We start from the raw sequence: 16,409 nt of genomic DNA, 5'->3' as shown, positions 1-16,409 counted from the left end.
GTACCATCATTTTTGTCCAGGCCTGTTTCATTAGTTTGTTTTTTTAAATAATTATGTTAATCAACAATTCAAAAGTGATGGCTGATTTTGATTATTTAATTTTCAATAAATTTTTATTTATTGTTACTTTTGTGAGTTTCAAGTGATTTCAGTGAGAATTGTGGGTTTTTCCTTCTTTAACTGAGGGGCACCAACAATTTTGTCCACGTGTGTATATAATGGAAAGTAATGTTGCACTTTGTCATTGCTGTCATTAAGGGTACTATTTTATTGTTGTTGTTTCTCCTTCAAAAAGATAACAGATACACAGTATAAACAATCAGAACAAAATGGACTTACAACATTGACATTTCAATAAAAATATCTTTATTTCGTCTTTTCTGTTATCTATTGTCACTCATTCCTTATATTTCACACACTGAAATTCTGGTAATCCTTTTTCATCCACATAAAGCCCTTTCAAATTGGAGATTACATATTTAGCTAGCACCCAATATGTGCACACGCACGCTGGGAGTATGTCCAGGTTAACAGAGCCTCTACATGCCTCTTATGTTATTGTTTTTTTTTTGATGATTTTCACTAAAGGTTTTTAAATAAAAATAAGAAAATCTTTAATGAAACACTAAAACTTCAACTTGGCCTTTAGGGGTGCACTAATTTACTACCACCTTCAGTGTGTCATCAGTAATGTATTCATTAAACAAATGGCAGATTAGCCCATTCTGAAGGTAAATGTGGACAACCAATGGCAGATATACAAAGGGTGTTTTCACTCATTGTACCCTGTAATGTACACAAGTACATCTGAGTCCAAATTTCAGTACACTTGATAAATGTGAAGCGTACCCATAGCGTACCCAGACACAGAAGATAATCCGTATACTTTCACCCTGCAGACTGGAGCTGAGCTCTGTGTGGGACCATTGCGTTCATAATATCTTTTTATTTACTTAAGGTTTGTTTGTACTTGAGTTTACAGTTGGTATTTGGTTAAGTTAAGGCACCCAAACTACCTGGTTAGGTTTAGGAAAAATCATGGTTTGGGTAAATATGTCTTTCCATGACATTAAGTTGTCTGTTCAGCAATGATCACAATGGATAATAACCTACTGTCTACACATCGTAAAGTTAGCTGCTGCAACTGTATCAAGTGGATTTGTCACATATTTTTACATTGCATGGAACATTACAAAAATGTACTCAGGTTCACAAAATCAATGTGATGTGGCAGTTCAATCAACAATAGTATCTAGTCACATGATGCAGGCCATTACATTAAAAAGTCCTTTTCTTGTAAACAACACATGAAACATAGAAATCCATGAAGATGTGTCTATTTACTGTTAAAATGGTTCCTCAAATGAATTCATCACCAATTTATAAAACCACATACCGCACAATGCTTACTTCCACTAACACTATAAAAGTTTAGCGTGTTGAAATATGAAAGTAGTCAGTGTCATATCACCCATAACCTTTTAACAGGTTCTCCAGTCTCTGTTTCTGTTACAAGCACTTTTATCAAATCTCATCGAAGAAATGCAGTAAAGAAAATGATGATAAACCAGGGCCAACATTACAAAAAAAACTAGTGCCATTTGTCAACGTCAGTCCTCCTGAACCTACTAACATCCACTAATATGTTACCACATCTAAGACAGTTCCAAGATTACCATCAGAGAACTTTGTTTCCATTCCTCTACAATAAATTTCAAATTACATGCAGTGGGTGATTATTAGAAAATTAGGAACATGTAAAGTGACAAACATTTACATATTGCACTAAATGCTGTGTCAAAGTGTTCTTCAGCCTTCAAGGACACCACTGCTGGTGGTGAAATACCAACAATCAGCCTTGAAAATAACCACTGTGTTTTTGTCTTAAACTCTACGTAGAGTGCTAGTTGCTAAAACCTAAAATTAGGTGAAAAATACAGAGTACATGGCTCTAGTGTCAAAAGCAAGATTCATCTTAACGAATGTACAGATTTTTAGGTTATAATGATGTGAAAGTCATTTCATTTCTGGAATATGTCTTTTAAAACCGACATGTAGTGGACATTAATCATCTAAGGCACGTCTATATCCAGGCTACGGTGGAAACTGCTTTGCTGCAACCACTGTAAGTTATTCATCTCTGTGTGGCATGTTCGTAAAAAAACAATGAAGCCATGGAAAGTACAAAGAAGTAAACTTTTGCATGTAGGATTAGAAAGTGTCTCATTTTCTGTGTGTTGTCAATGTATTATTATCAAATGGCCTACATGCTGCACATAACATTTGATCAAATAGTTTGACAGGACACTAAGCAATGGTGGGCATGGGAGTTTTAGGTCCACTCTTACCAAACAACTACATGACGTTCCAGTGATTGTCACTTGATCGCATACAGATACCACGTCAACACATGCTACAACATAATGAGGCACATGTGAAACATGGTACCAAGTAAAGCGCAGGTAGATAACATGTCACAGGTCACAGGTTGTAACATGTGGAGCACACGTCAACATTTTTTTCCAAATGTTTTATAAAATGGTATCATGCCACAAATGCTGCATGTTTTCTAAGATTCATCATAGTACATTTGACAAGTGTAATAATGTCTGAACATGTGCAAAAGATCAAAGATTACAGAGGAAAACATCTAAGGGAGGGGTAAAATCATACACACATCCATATGAAATGTATGCGATTACATGTGGAACCCATAGGATTATATGTGGAAATTAAAGATATTCCCAACAACCCAGTGTAGCTGACAAGTAGGTCATGATAGCTCGCTAGTGTAATTCATTATATTTACTACTCTCTGCACAAAATAGTCCATGTGAGCTAAAACAGTGGTTCTCAAACTGTGTACAGTGGGAGCAGTGATAAGGCCACATGCATAAAACTCTGTGTAGATTCATGAGTATGTGCATGCACAAAGACAGAAATCCACATTTATGAAGCATAAGCTTAATTTCCACTCCAACAAATCTCCTACAATGTTTGTAGGAGCCCTCTTACATGTGACCATTGTGCACAACTGTGGGAATTTGTTGAGCTTGTGCTACTAATTTATCACATGCCATTATTTTTTAAACATCAGAAGAATGATCAGTATGGAATGAAAATAAAGACAGTACAGGCTGTCACTGAAAATAAAATATGGCATTGAAAATGAAAAAAAGGCTCCAAAAACGATTCCACCGAGAAGAATGAAACACTGATATTCATATTTCTCTGTTTCTGTTTTGATGTCTTCATTGTATTTTAGGGCAATTTTAAATTTCAATTTTCAAATTTGTTCTTCATCTGTGCTTAAAAAATCCATTTAAAGTCTTATTCATGCAGTTGAAATTTCTTTTTTTTTTTAAACAATGTTTCAATGTTCTCTGTTTTCAATGACAAATTTCTGTCTGTTTTGGTGCAGAGGGGAGGAGTCTGAGGGGAGGGGTAAGGAGTGTGTGATTTCCCTAAAATTTGCATTGTGTGTGGACTTGGGACAGTGAAATAATGCATTTCGTACCAACTAGCGGGAAAGGCTGAAAAGAAAACTTACAAGGCTTTTTTGTAAATGCTACTGTTATTGTGACACAAAATGTAGTATTAAGATTATTTTATGCAAGAAAGTAGTTGTATAAACGTCATATCTCTGAGTGACAGCTAAAGAAATCCAGATCCTCACTGACTGCTGGGACACTCCACAGACAAATCAGCAGCAGCTCCATCTTCTGCAGCAGCATCCCTACCAGCATGATGCTGTTAATGGAAACTGAAGCTGATTAGCTCCACTACAGAACATCAGGAGTAGAGGCACAATGTTTTTCATCTGTGTATAAATTTTAAGATAGACTTTAGTCCTGTTATAAAATGGATTCTCTTAAATGCATTTTCAGTTGTATTCTAAATATGAATTGTCTGATATGAATTGTTGAAGGCAGAACTACATTTTCCTCTAATCCCACCTGTTTGATCAGACACTGCTTATGTCTGAAAAGGTTTCTGTTTTATTACTTGACAGGCAGAGGATCTTGGAAACCTCAGAATATACACATCTTCATATAAACATAACGAGGCAGGACTGTGTTGTCTGAGCTTGCGGTCATCTCAGTCACTGACTGTCCCCTCCTGCTCCTTAATATCCAAATTATATGGAAATGAGGCACTCCTTGCCCCTCCTTTCAGACTCTTCCCATCTCCACCAAAACTGACAGAAAGTTGTCATTCGAACATTGTGAAAAAAATGCTTTGTAAAACAAAAGAATTTAAAAGTGCAGACTTGAAGAAAAAAATCTGAAAATTCTCACTGACAGTCACTTTAAAATACAAAGAAATACACCAAAACATAAATCAATAATTTGAATATCTGTGTTTTATTTTTCAGAGGAATTTTATTAAGGCCATTTTTTTCTTTTTCAATGTCAACTTCTCTGTTTTAGTTCTACAGATCAGTGGTTAATTTAATTAATCTGATACTGAAACAGGCTTTGCAAAGTGAAAAAAAATGATTATCAATGAAAGCAATAGCTTGAATGTTTTTTTAAAATTTACATTCTACATTCTACATTCATGAACAAAAAATGTAAATTACTGTCATTTTTACACAGACAAATAACATTTGTGTCTGGAGAAGGGAAAGGTCTATATGTCCAAAGAACAAGTGCCTTAGAAAGTGTTGAGCCCTGCAGTGACCATCTCAAAGGACTAACATATCTGGTTAATGCTGGCATAAGTCACAGCTCCTGTAAGACATCTACCGGACAGGCCTTTGCACAACAGCTAACACTAGTTGGAAACACAGCTTATATGTTGCTTTCAGTGCTTGTAAATCATTGCGACCTTAGATCCAGCACTATGACACACATCACCATCTGCAACATTTGATCATAGTTATGCAAACCTGTTTGTTGTTTTTCAAACCACTCTATCGCTCTCATGATAGCCCAAAGGTGATCTTTGATTTGAAATATTATGAGCATCCTTGGTATAACATCATCTTCCATCATACTGGCTTTTCCCCCATTGCTTTCATGATTTGTTGAGCTTCCTCTCAGATGCCAACATGATCTCTCAGCAAGGGTTTTGTATGAAATACTTTCATTTTACATAATCCATTTTCCCTTTTCCTACTCTGTCAGTCATTCCCCTCCTCCTCATCTCCTTTACTGCCTTTACTCAGGCGCTGGAAGCAGTGGACTGTGGAAGCGAGGAAGAAGCTGGCCATGATTGCTGCCACTGAGACTGAAATACCAGAAAAGATGACTATGAGGTAGTCCGTTAGAGTGAGGGCACCATGGCACTCCCTGAAACTGTCCTCCGAGAGTAAACTGAGAGGAACACGACGTCCATCCAGAGGCAAAGAGCACTCTATCCCTTCCATTCCTGGGAGGAGAGAAAACAAACAGTCAACCAGACAGACACTGGCTAAGAACTCATTTACAAGGATAAATGAGTGTGCAGATGAACAGAGGATGGCAATAAAAATACAGCACCGGTATAGTTTGAAGTATGTCGTAACCAGTGGTGCAATGCAGGGTATACTCAGTTTTATGGAGAATAATTACTTATTTTCCAGTCAGCATTATGAATACTCACTTCTAAATTCTCAAGCAAGTCTTTTTCTTCTTAGGGTGGCAAGGGCATCTACTCTGCCTCTGACTGGCTGATACACGTTGTCTTCATTGATTGGGTTGGTTGGCTTAGGCACAAGGAGGTTAATTTTAGGAGTGAGGAGTGATGGTGGTTCGGAGCACTGTCAGAGACAGAGTAGAGCAGGTCATGCCTTTGCCACGCTAGGAAAAAAGAGAGGATCAATATAAACATCTCCAAAGGGAAAGAGCTGCATATATTAATGCACAATAACACAGCAGTAATAACTCATTAATAACTCATAAACAGCATGATCCATGGGGATGGATCAAGAGGGTCTAAGTGGAAATGACAGTGTCTACTTTTCTTTACATCAAACAGGTGAGGAGGAAACAATATTGATCTGTGAACATCTGGTCCCAAAGTCAAAAGAACCAAATATTTAATGATCCTGTATCCATCTACGCACATCACTTAAGTCTCATGATGACATAGTTTTCAACTAACCTACATACCACAACAGCATAACAGACTTCCTGGAAATCAGTTACGACTTGACTGTGATTTTCAGTTGGCCCATGTGGCGATCCCTCTGAAAATATTCTCTTTGTGTCTCTCTCTGTTTGTCTGTGTGGGATTTTCATGTCACGTCTTGTTATCTCCTGTTTTGTTATGGTGTTTACTAACTTTATGTGACTCTAGTGGCTTTGTTTCCTCCATTTGTGTGTTTTCCTTAGTGATCATCTGCTCTGCTCTCACTATTTTCAGCTGTGTCTTCTTATCTTTTCAGGTCTCTGTGTAGTTTTCAGTATGATAACCTATGCATTCTAGTGTCAGCTCCCCTCCCATGATCTGGAAATCATTTCTCCTCCACAATCATTGTGGGTCCCCTTATAACTTAAATGTACTTTGAGGCAGCAAGAAGTAAGTAGAGATGTGACTTCACAGGGAGCTTGGAGTGAGGAAACATGTTTTTACTTGTTATTTTTTGTAAATTCCTGTAAAAACAACAACAACAAAAATAGCAAAAAATAAATAAACTGACCATAATTCATGGTTGAAAAGGATAAGACCTCTAAGAGGGGTCAGTTCTTTTTATAGCCCCCGCAAATGATTAATGTCGTGTATGTCAGATTGATTTTACAGGTGATAAAGGTGTGCTGACATTGCTTAAGACTTTCACTGTGGAGCTCTTCCTCACATTTCTCTCTCATATCCTTGCTGAAAGAAGCTAAGATTTGAGGAAGAGACACAAATGAAGAAAGTAAGAAGACACCTTAGCAGAATGAAAAGTACCCACACTCCAGTTCTTCTACTTATCAGTTCATCTGTGTTACTGCTCAGTTTTAGTCAGTTCTTCAGTCCTGCCCCATTTTACTAATCAACTCTATGGGATTTTTGGATTTCTTTTCATTTGTTTAGTTAGACTGCCTTCATTTGGAATACTCTTTGTTGGACTTGGTTTATTTCATCCTGTGCTTCCTAGCCACCTGATGTTCTTCTGCAAAATACACCTGTGATGACTGAAACAAAACTGAATCATAAAATTAGCTGTAAACAACATGTCTGCATAAAAAAAAGTGCCAGTGAAGCAAAAAAAAAACAACAACAACAATCTGATTGTAAAACATCCGAATGATGAAAAAGACACAGCAGGACTGATCAACTAAAATCACTCAAAGCACAGTTGTAGCAGCAATTTAGTGTATTTTATACACTATATTGCCAAAAGTATTTGCTCACCTGCCTTGACTCGCTTATGAACGTAAGTGACATCCCATTCCTAATCCATAGGGTTGAACATGACGTCGATCCACCCTTTGCAGCTACAACAGCTTCAACTCTTCTGGGAAGGCTGTCCACAAGGTTTAGGAGTGTGTTTATGGGAATTTTTCACCATTCTTCCAGAAGCGCATTTCACACACTGATGTTGGACCAGAAGGCCTGTCTCTCAGTCTGTGCTCTAATTCATCCCAAAGGTGTTCTATCGGATTGAGGTCAGGACTCTATGCAGGCCAGTCAAGTTCATCCACACCAGACTCTGTCATCCATGTCTTTATGGACCTTGTAAATTTCCCCGCTGTGGGATTAATAAAGATTTAATCTATCTATCTATCTATCTATCTATCTATCTATCTATCTATCTATCTTGCTTTGTGCACGGGTGCACAGTCATGTTGGAAGAGGAAGGAACCAGCTCCAAACTGTTCCCACAAAGTTGGGAGCATGGAATTGTCCAAAATGTCTTGGTATGCTGAAGCATTCAGAGTCATTTCACTGGAACTAAGGGACCAAGACCAGCTCCTGAAAAACAAGCCCACATCATAATCCCTCTTCCGTCAAACTTTACACTTGGCACAATGCAGTCCAACAAGTATCATTCTCCTGGAAAGCGCCAAAACCAGACTCGTCCATCAGATTGCCAGATGGAGAAGCGCAATTCGTCACTCCAGAGAATGCATCTCCACTGCTCTAGAGTCCAGCTTTACACCACTGCATCCCACGCTTTGCATTGCACTTGTTGATGTGTGGCTTGGATGCAGCTACTCGGCCATGGAAACCCATTCTATGAAGCTCTCTGCACACTGTTCTTTAGCTAATCTGAAGGCCACATGAAGTCTGAAGGTCTGTAGCGATTGACTCTGCAGAAAGTTGGCGACCTCTTGGCACTATTGGCATCCGCTGACCCCGTTCCGTCAGTTTACAAAGCCTACCACTTCGTGGCTGAGTTGCTGACATTCCCACACATTTCCACTTTCTTATAATGCAGTTGACAGTTGACTGTGGAATATTTCGGAGCGAGGAAATGTCACAACTGGATTTGTTGCACTGGTGACATCCTATCACAGTTCCACGGTGGAATTCACTGAGCTCCTGAGAACGACCCATTCTTTCACAAATGTTTGTGAAAGCAGTCTGCATGCCTAGGTGCTTGATTTTATACACCTGTGGCCATGGAAGTGATTGGAACACCTGATTGTGATTATTTGGATGAGTGAGCAAATACTTTTGGCAATATAGTGTGCATGTATAACATGAATCTTGCTCCACCAACAAAATTTACACGGATTCTTCTCCCAAAACAACACCACTCACAGTACGGTACTTGTTCTGATAAACAGACAGACAGGTGCTTCAGACTTGCTACAGGGTTTATCAATGGAAATCAGAGTTTCTGTGACAGTTTCTGTAACATCAAACTCTACAGATAGCACCATAGAAAAATAAACTCTTGCTAACTTCTTGGCACAAAACTGCAAGATTACACTTGTCTTAAGAAAAGGAAAATAAGTTTGATAACTACTGGGACAAAATTATTTGGTTTAAGATTAAGATACATTTGTTGAGCTCAGATAGAGTCCAGCATGTTTGGCATGAACCTTGGCAAGGCAAGACTACCATAGCAAATGCACAGTGGCCTACAGAGGTGGGAGTGTGCATGAGTGCACTTATAGATGACACCATGAATGCCTCTGACATAGAAAATACTGTCTGACAAGATGACTCATTCCTAGACACTCTGGAGAATAGGAATATTCCCACGTTGATATTGATCCAAAGGATGCTGCCAAAATGACAATTATTTCTAAAGAAGGCACAAATCAATGTAATTAATGCAATTTTTGTTTTATTTGACATTTATATATTGCGCTCACTTCTGCATACTGTTTATCTGTGGCTGCTGCAGCCCTGAAATATATTTACATTTTTAGAGGAGACAAGCAATTCTGCTTGCTCTTAGAACAACTGAGCCACCTCTTTGGGATTCATGGATAAGATGTAACATTTAAACATTTAAAGATTCCACTTTATATAACATCTATTCTGCAGGCCAGGATGTATTCACAAATTAAACACCAGAAGAGGCATATATTTTAACCTAAAGGCTAAACATCAAAATTAGTAACTGACTAATAACCAGAACATTACTTTTATATTTTAAAGGTAGTTTCACTGTAGTCTCTGAACACAGTTTTACTGTGAGTGATTTCTGTTATAATGTACACTAACACCTCAAAAACGTTCTGTCCACTGTGCAGAGAGGCGCTTCCATTTTATCCTGATTCCTCTGTAACCCTGCTGTGCCCAAGAGTCACTAGACATCACTGTCAAATGAGTGTGTGTCTGTTTGTGCATGTGCGATTGTGAGTCACTGTAAGACCAGAAGGGGTTTTCCACATGAAAGGGGACTTGGTGACCTCATCGCTTGGTGCTATTCCAGTCACGTGGCACTACAACAGACAGCCAGACTTATGCTCACACAGACACGCCGGAAACAGTCACAGACACAAACAAGCATACTCTCTCTCTCTCTGTCTCTCTCTCACATGCACACATTAGGGACCACAAAAACAGAATAGAAAATTCAGACATGCAGTCCTTGGTATGTTAGCACAGCATCTAAGATATCGTCATAATCACATCTGAACAAAAACACGTGCACAAGTACATTTGTATGTTCATTTATTTGCACACCACATGTGCTTGGACAAAAAACTTATAGACATACAAATGTGTGTTAAGAAACCTGCACACACACACAGAAATACATGCAAATGCTGAATAACGGATGTTGCTTGTTTACCTTTGAAACAGTTGATGCAAATAGTTGGAGATTGTGTTTGCAGTTTCTAAGTTGCCTTCTAGGAGTTTGACCTGCCAGTCATCATGTGCATTTGTGGATTTGGAAAAGGCCTATGGCCGTGTCCTCCAAGGGGCTCTGTAGGGGGTACTGTGGGAGTATGGGAAACCGGGCTCACTGATAAGAGCTATTTGGTCCCACAACAAAAGTGAGAACTGTGTCCACATACTCGACACAAAGTCAGACACGTTTCCAGTGGGTGTTGGACTCCGCCAGGGCTGCCCCTTGTCTCCAATCCTGTTTATGGTATTCATGGACAGGATCTCAAGGTGCAGCCGGAGTGAGAATGGTGTCCGGTTTGGGGACCTCAGGATCTAACTATACCTCCACAGTGTTCCCTGCCTGTCAATGTGGAACTATAAAAAGCTCCACCTGGTGGTGCAACCAGGCACTGCATATAATCTACAATACATTTTCTGACGTGTATTAGAGAATGGAGGTTTTTGCTATCTTTTAGAGCTAGTCCACACTACTTTTCAATGTATTTAAAGTATGTACTATCTAGAAAACTATTGTCAGATTGGAGATTTGTATCAGCAGATACTAAATCTAAAACGACTCTGATCAGATTGGGGGTAAATAAAGCTTGATCAGGACATCCCTAATAATAAGTCATGTTGAATCACTTGTATTGTATGGCAAAGAGTCCAAATAAGGAAAAAAATAATCTTGAAGGTGCAATAAATAAGATTAACTTGGACTATTACTATCGTGTAATCTTTGCATGTACTGTGAGTCTATAGTTTATGTTATAACTTGTGTTGTTCAAGGCCAGTAGCAAGAGCAGCAAAACCATATATCAATGCTATATAGAATGTTTTTCAGTACAGTCAGTAGCTGAACTAAAGATCTGTTTTGAATTGTTCAAGGGTCAGTATGCCGGGTTTGTCTATTGCATAAATTTACCTTAGCTTGGCAGATACTTGATGGCAAAATAATCTGGCTATTCACATACACTGATTCTAACTGGTGTGAAAGATGCCCAGAACAACCATAGTCTAACCTGAGGCTGAGAAGCACCATTGGAGCAGTGCCAAAGGGTACCAAAGTGTTGTTGATGTGGAAATCTGATTTCTTCTTTATGTCAAGGTGAACTTCATAGTCAAAGTATTATCAAAGCCAGGATAACAGCCATCATTGAGAGGGTCAAACTCATATGGCAATCCAAATGTATAATGAAATATTTCCAGAAGACACCTATATTAATCTCTAATGACACAATGAACATGACAACCAGATGTGCTAGATCAAATACTCAGTATTCTCTTTTTATTCTCAGAGGAAGAATTTTTCAGGAAGAATTACAATTTTCAATATTTGTATGTAATAGGCAAAATATGTATATGAATCTGAAATTCATGTATGATTTTTGAAAAACATAATTGCTGAGGTCATTTTGTTTCACTCTGCTTTTGCAAACTGCACTACTATCTTTATGAAGTGCCTTTAGTATTATGTTTGAGTAGCTGTCGCTTTGTGTCATCCATTGTGTCATCTGGTTCTACAGAGCTACCAATCTTGAAGATACTGGTACCAAACATGTCAAGTGTAGCACTTAGTTAACAAAATCTACCTGTTTCTTGGTTTGTCTCTGTTAATTCATTGGATCTCCATTGCTTTAACTGCAGCTGATCAGCTGAATCACTGAAAGTGTCACATAGAAATGAATGGATTTCCTTCTGTTAAGGAACTAGGGCTACAAGTAAGCATTTGGTTTCTTTGAACCAAATGTATGAGCTGTATGAGGTACTTGTACATAGTCAATAAATTACCTATATTATATGACAGCTGATATGCCCCCAGTTTGGAGATATAAACATGAGGACCAGCATGGAAGCAAAGTAGTGAACTGCTGTAGATTGGGTCTGGAGAAAAACAACTTTTCGCCACTTTTTAAAGGCCTACATAAAAAAGAACAATGTGGGTTAAAGTATGTTCTTAGACTGTACTTAGAATATTTTCATGCCTTTCTGCTGAGGAACTAAAGCAGGTATATCCTCTCTTCAGAGTGACCAGATTCATTGACAAAAACCCTAATGTTACATTGCAAAACCCAGGATCGCCAATTTATTATTATGTGATTTTAGTGTAATACAAAAGCACACCCAAACTAAGTGATGAAGTAAGTGGTACCATGGCAACTCTGTTTTCTACGTGGTAAAATTACTGTTGTCAGTAGTGTCTGGTGGTCTGAATATCAACCCCTTCCACTGTTCTTCCTGTCTGTTCTCCAAACTGTGGATGTTCTAATAATAGGCAATACAATGACTGTGGACACCTCACACTTTTCAAGTCGAACAAAAAAATAAACCACTTCTTCAAGCAGCTAATATCTTACCTGTTGGCAGCTTGTGCTGGTTCTCTTTCAGCCATATGAACAGTTTGGCAAAGTGGCAGTTGCACAGCCAGGGATTGCCCTCCAGACGTAGCATCCGGAGGGAGGGCAGGGGTTCCAGGACCCTTACATCCAGCACTGTGAGACCATTCCACTCCAGCTCCAACTCCCTCAAAGAAGTCAACCCTGTAAAAGCATCCCTGCCTACCATGCTTAGGTAAGGGTTGTTTCCCAGTCGTAGTTTGATCAGACTCCTTGATTCTCCAAATGTCTCAGAAGAGATTTCTGTCAGGTTATTGCTCCCCAAGTCCAAAAACACCAATCTTGAGGCCGTGTTTAGAGTCCCTGGCTCCAGCTTGGACAGGGAATTATTCCTCAGGTCCAGGTAGACCAGATCACTGTAAAGGACTAGAAAGTCAGAGGGGATCCAGTGAATCCAGTTGTTGGAGAGCAAGAGACGCCGAACATCCAGAGGGATGGAGTCTGGAACTTTAGTTAGACCTTGGCTGGTGCAGTCCACAGTGTGGTGGTCTGGACACAAACAGCTGGATGGACAATTGTGGCCTCGAGTGAGCAAGGTGGAGGAGATCAAGGCAAGGAAAGGCTGCAGCCAGTTAATGCATGGTAACATTGTCAAGGGGGCTGCAGTAATAATCAGGGATAGGGGGTGAGGGGGTATTGACAGTGCATGAACAGGGAAGATAGGGAAACAAACAGATAGATGGGTTAAGCTCACAGATGGGGAAGGGGAAGGAAAGGTCAGTTGTTGTTGTAGCCTCAGTGCGGTGCTGGCATTCTTCCGTGCCCCCTGCACTGCAAAGCGAGAACAAACAGAAAAGCCATGGAGTAGCGAGGGAACATTGTATTCCAGGAGATCATGTAACAAGCAGTCTGGATCAAATAGCAGCCTGCTGGCTTTGAGGGGAGAGAGGGGAGGAGTAAAAGAGAGAGCATGTAAGAGAGTCAGTAGGAGGGGGATGTGAAAGGGGAGAGGATTAACACAGAGGTAAACAGAAGCTAACATACCAGAAGCAAATGGGGCGGGGCTTGTGGGGTAAGCCATGAGACATGTTTGTGTGTCTGTGTGTGCTCAAAGGATCAGCCCTCCATGCATCATTAGTTACCTACTAAGGTAAATCAGTTGCCCCTGTCATCAGTCAGTTGAGGGGAGCAGAGCCATTGTCACTGATTAGAATCGTTTTAATGATGTTTGATTTAAATGCTATTGCTTCCTCACAGACAGACTTGAAATGAAGATGAGGATGCCATTTCCATCTGTGACTCATATGTGACGCTGTGACATACGCACAGCCAACAACAGTGTCCCACGTAGTCTCCTGGAATCACTGCCATTTCCCCCCATCCTCCCTGCCTCCGTGTTTAGTCCTGCTTTTCTTTTTGTCACCATGGCTTCACTCCCTGGATGCAGAAGGAAAAGAGATGGGTTTCTCTGCATCATCCCAAAACATTTACCCTAAAATGACAGCAAACTGATTCACATGGATATTTTAAATAAAAACACAAAGGGCTGATCATAAACAGCTGTGCGAGCTGACGCTATCCAGTAGAATGACACTACCAAGATGAAATGTGCAAATGTTGATTTTTATCAGACTGTTTAACTTGTTTGAGACTTTAGGTTTAATTCAGTTTGTACTATATGTACAAGATTACAACTACCTTTGGATTTTGTAGGCAAATATCAATATCCAAATATTTATAGTCCTCAATTTTTAAAATGTAGTTTTCATTTAATTTGCTGAATTTGTGTTTTGTTGGGGGTTTTTTTGTAGAAAGGCTGCAAATGACAAACCTTGTGCATCTAAATCTTATATCCATTTCTGATATGTGTGTCACCCTTATTTTGCCACAGTTTTGGTACAAAAGTGTCCCCTTCGGAAACCATTTCAGGCAAACTGTTACACATTGAATGAATTCATACAAAATATGTAAACATTTCCATGAATGCATTTCATCTTGTTAATCCCAATAATTTGGTTTAAATGTGCATGTTGTCAGCGTCGAATCAGTGGACTACTAATCCTAAATCCCCCAGTCTTCTGTTTACCAGTGACATCATTTCAGCATAAAAAAGAAGTATTACATAAATATCCCTAGGGTCTTAAATAATACAGTTTTTGCTTCGTGAAAATGATGACAACAGAAATAAATGCAGAAAGTACTTCCACTCTGATCTGTATCATGTAAAAAAGTAGGTTACATTAGGTGCCACTTTGGGGAGAGACAAGGCAGCACTGTATGGTTTTACTGCATCAAGCTGACCTACAATATACTGAAGTCAGTCTAATGACAATGTCTGTCATTTACTAGCCTTGCTTTACAGCAATGCCACATTGTTGTGATTTTTTTTAAATCAAAGATTCTTAATCACCTCAGCAGCACTATTTCTTATTTCTCTTGTGCCTGTCATGCTGTTCTCAGGTGTCACCAGCATCAATGTGCTTGTTGATTATGCTCTAGACGGTAGACACAGGGACATCATATGCTTGGAAATGGCCTTGTAACCCTTTCCTTTACTGTGGGCACATACAAGACGTTGTCGCAGATCCTCACTGAGCTCCTTCTTCTTGGCCATACTGGTCAGAAATTGAGAATAACCAGAACATGTTGCCCCTATTTATACTCTTCGGAAAAGATGCCACTAGTCACAAAAAAACATAAGCTTATTCCACTGATCATCTTTAAATAAATTTAGGCCAAAAATTAGTAAATTATTTGGAATTTAAACCAAAAAAATATATTTTTCCGAAATGTTGCCAGAGATATGAATAATTCTGAACATCAGTGAGAACTAACTTTTGGCCATATCTATTCCTATATGTCAGTGAAGTTTAGACACTCATATGTGAATTTGCACATAGCAACAAGAGAAAAAAGATATTGAGGAAATACAAATATAATACCTATTACAAATGCAGAATCTGATAAAGAATGTTATTTTTCATGGGGTATGAATAGTTTTGAGGACAACTGTAGGCAGGTCTTTGGACTGTAGGAGGAAGGTGCAGCATCTGATGAAAATTGCCGCATGCACAGAACAAGAGCACAGGCAAAACATCCACTCAGCTTTGTGCTGATCCCACAATGTGATATTTCTCACCTCATGACATGCTTCCTTTTGGCAATGTTATAAAGAAACAGTGCATACATTTCCACTGATATGTAAATGAAACCCAGCTATCAATGATGAAACAAATCCGTTAGTCATACTTCAGACATAAAAGCCTGGCTGACTTGCAATTTTCTTCTTTTAAAATAAAAGTCATTGTATTAGGCAATAAACACCTCAAAAACAGAAACTATCTATCTAGCCAAATACAGCACCCTCCACAATTATTGGCACCCCTGGTTAAGATGTGTTCTTTAGCTTCTAATAAATTCATTTTTTTTCTAAATAATATAGGACCACAATGAAAAAAGAGGAAAATTCAACCTTTCATTCAAGTGCATTTATTCAGTGGGGGAAAAAAAATCACACCTTAAGAAATAATTCTTTTACATCAAATCATGTGTGCCACAGTTATTAGCACCCCTGATTTTAATAGTTTGTGCAACCCCCTTTAGCCAACAAAACAGCACCTTTATTACATTTTTCAATAATTTTCAGTGTGAGAGTTTGCTTCTGGAATAAAAATTTAATTTATTTTAAGGTTTTCAACACATCTTAACCAGAGGTGCCAATAATTATGGAGGGTGCTGTAGGTACTGATGAGGCATCTCTCCCACAATCTTGTTTTTTCCCTCTCTGCTCGTTCTCTCTATGAGCCTTTCTACAGTTATCTCTGGCTCCAGAGCTTTATGTTTCAAGTCTGTGGTTACTAACCTATCCAG

General features: G+C 38.9%; 1 protein-coding gene across 2 annotated transcripts; it reads right to left on the bottom strand.

Moving 5' to 3' along the window:
* Nucleotides 1-4,345: 4,345 nt before the first annotated feature.
* On the bottom strand, nucleotides 4,346-13,597 carry LOC110968559 (leucine-rich repeat-containing protein 38-like). 2 transcript variants are annotated; one of them, XM_022218463.2, is made up of 2 exons: nucleotides 12,561-13,594; nucleotides 4,346-5,373 (listed from the first exon to the last, which is right to left on the bottom strand). In XM_022218463.2, exons 1-2 carry the CDS (start codon nucleotides 13,579-13,581, stop codon nucleotides 5,126-5,128), a joined length of 1,269 nt encoding a protein of 422 aa, XP_022074155.2. In that variant the 5' UTR covers nucleotides 13,582-13,594; the 3' UTR covers nucleotides 4,346-5,125. The 2 variants fall into 2 exon arrangements, with proteins under 2 accessions (XP_022074155.2, XP_051805354.1); XM_051949394.1 differs by lacking the exon at nucleotides 4,346-5,373 and adding an exon at nucleotides 5,381-5,783 and having other exon boundaries at nucleotides 12,561-13,597.
* Between the last annotated feature and the right edge of the window lie 2,812 nt (nucleotides 13,598-16,409).

This window comes from Acanthochromis polyacanthus, chromosome 6 (genome assembly GCF_021347895.1).
Source record: "Acanthochromis polyacanthus isolate Apoly-LR-REF ecotype Palm Island chromosome 6, KAUST_Apoly_ChrSc, whole genome shotgun sequence".
Taxonomy (NCBI): Eukaryota; Metazoa; Chordata; class Actinopteri; family Pomacentridae; genus Acanthochromis; species Acanthochromis polyacanthus.
The sequence above is the reverse complement of the archived record's forward strand: the minus strand, read 5'-3'. Positions and strand labels throughout refer to the sequence as shown.

Excerpts from the sequence above, each read along its gene's own strand:
- LOC110968559 (XM_022218463.2), bottom strand. The coding sequence starts at position 13,581 with ATGTTAGCTTCTGTTTACCTCTGTGTTAATCCTCTCCCCTTTCACATC. Across the intron at positions 5,374-12,560 it reads CCAGCACAAGCTGCCAACAG|GAATGGAAGGGATAGAGTGC; the intron begins GTAAGATATTAG and ends CTCTCCTCCCAG.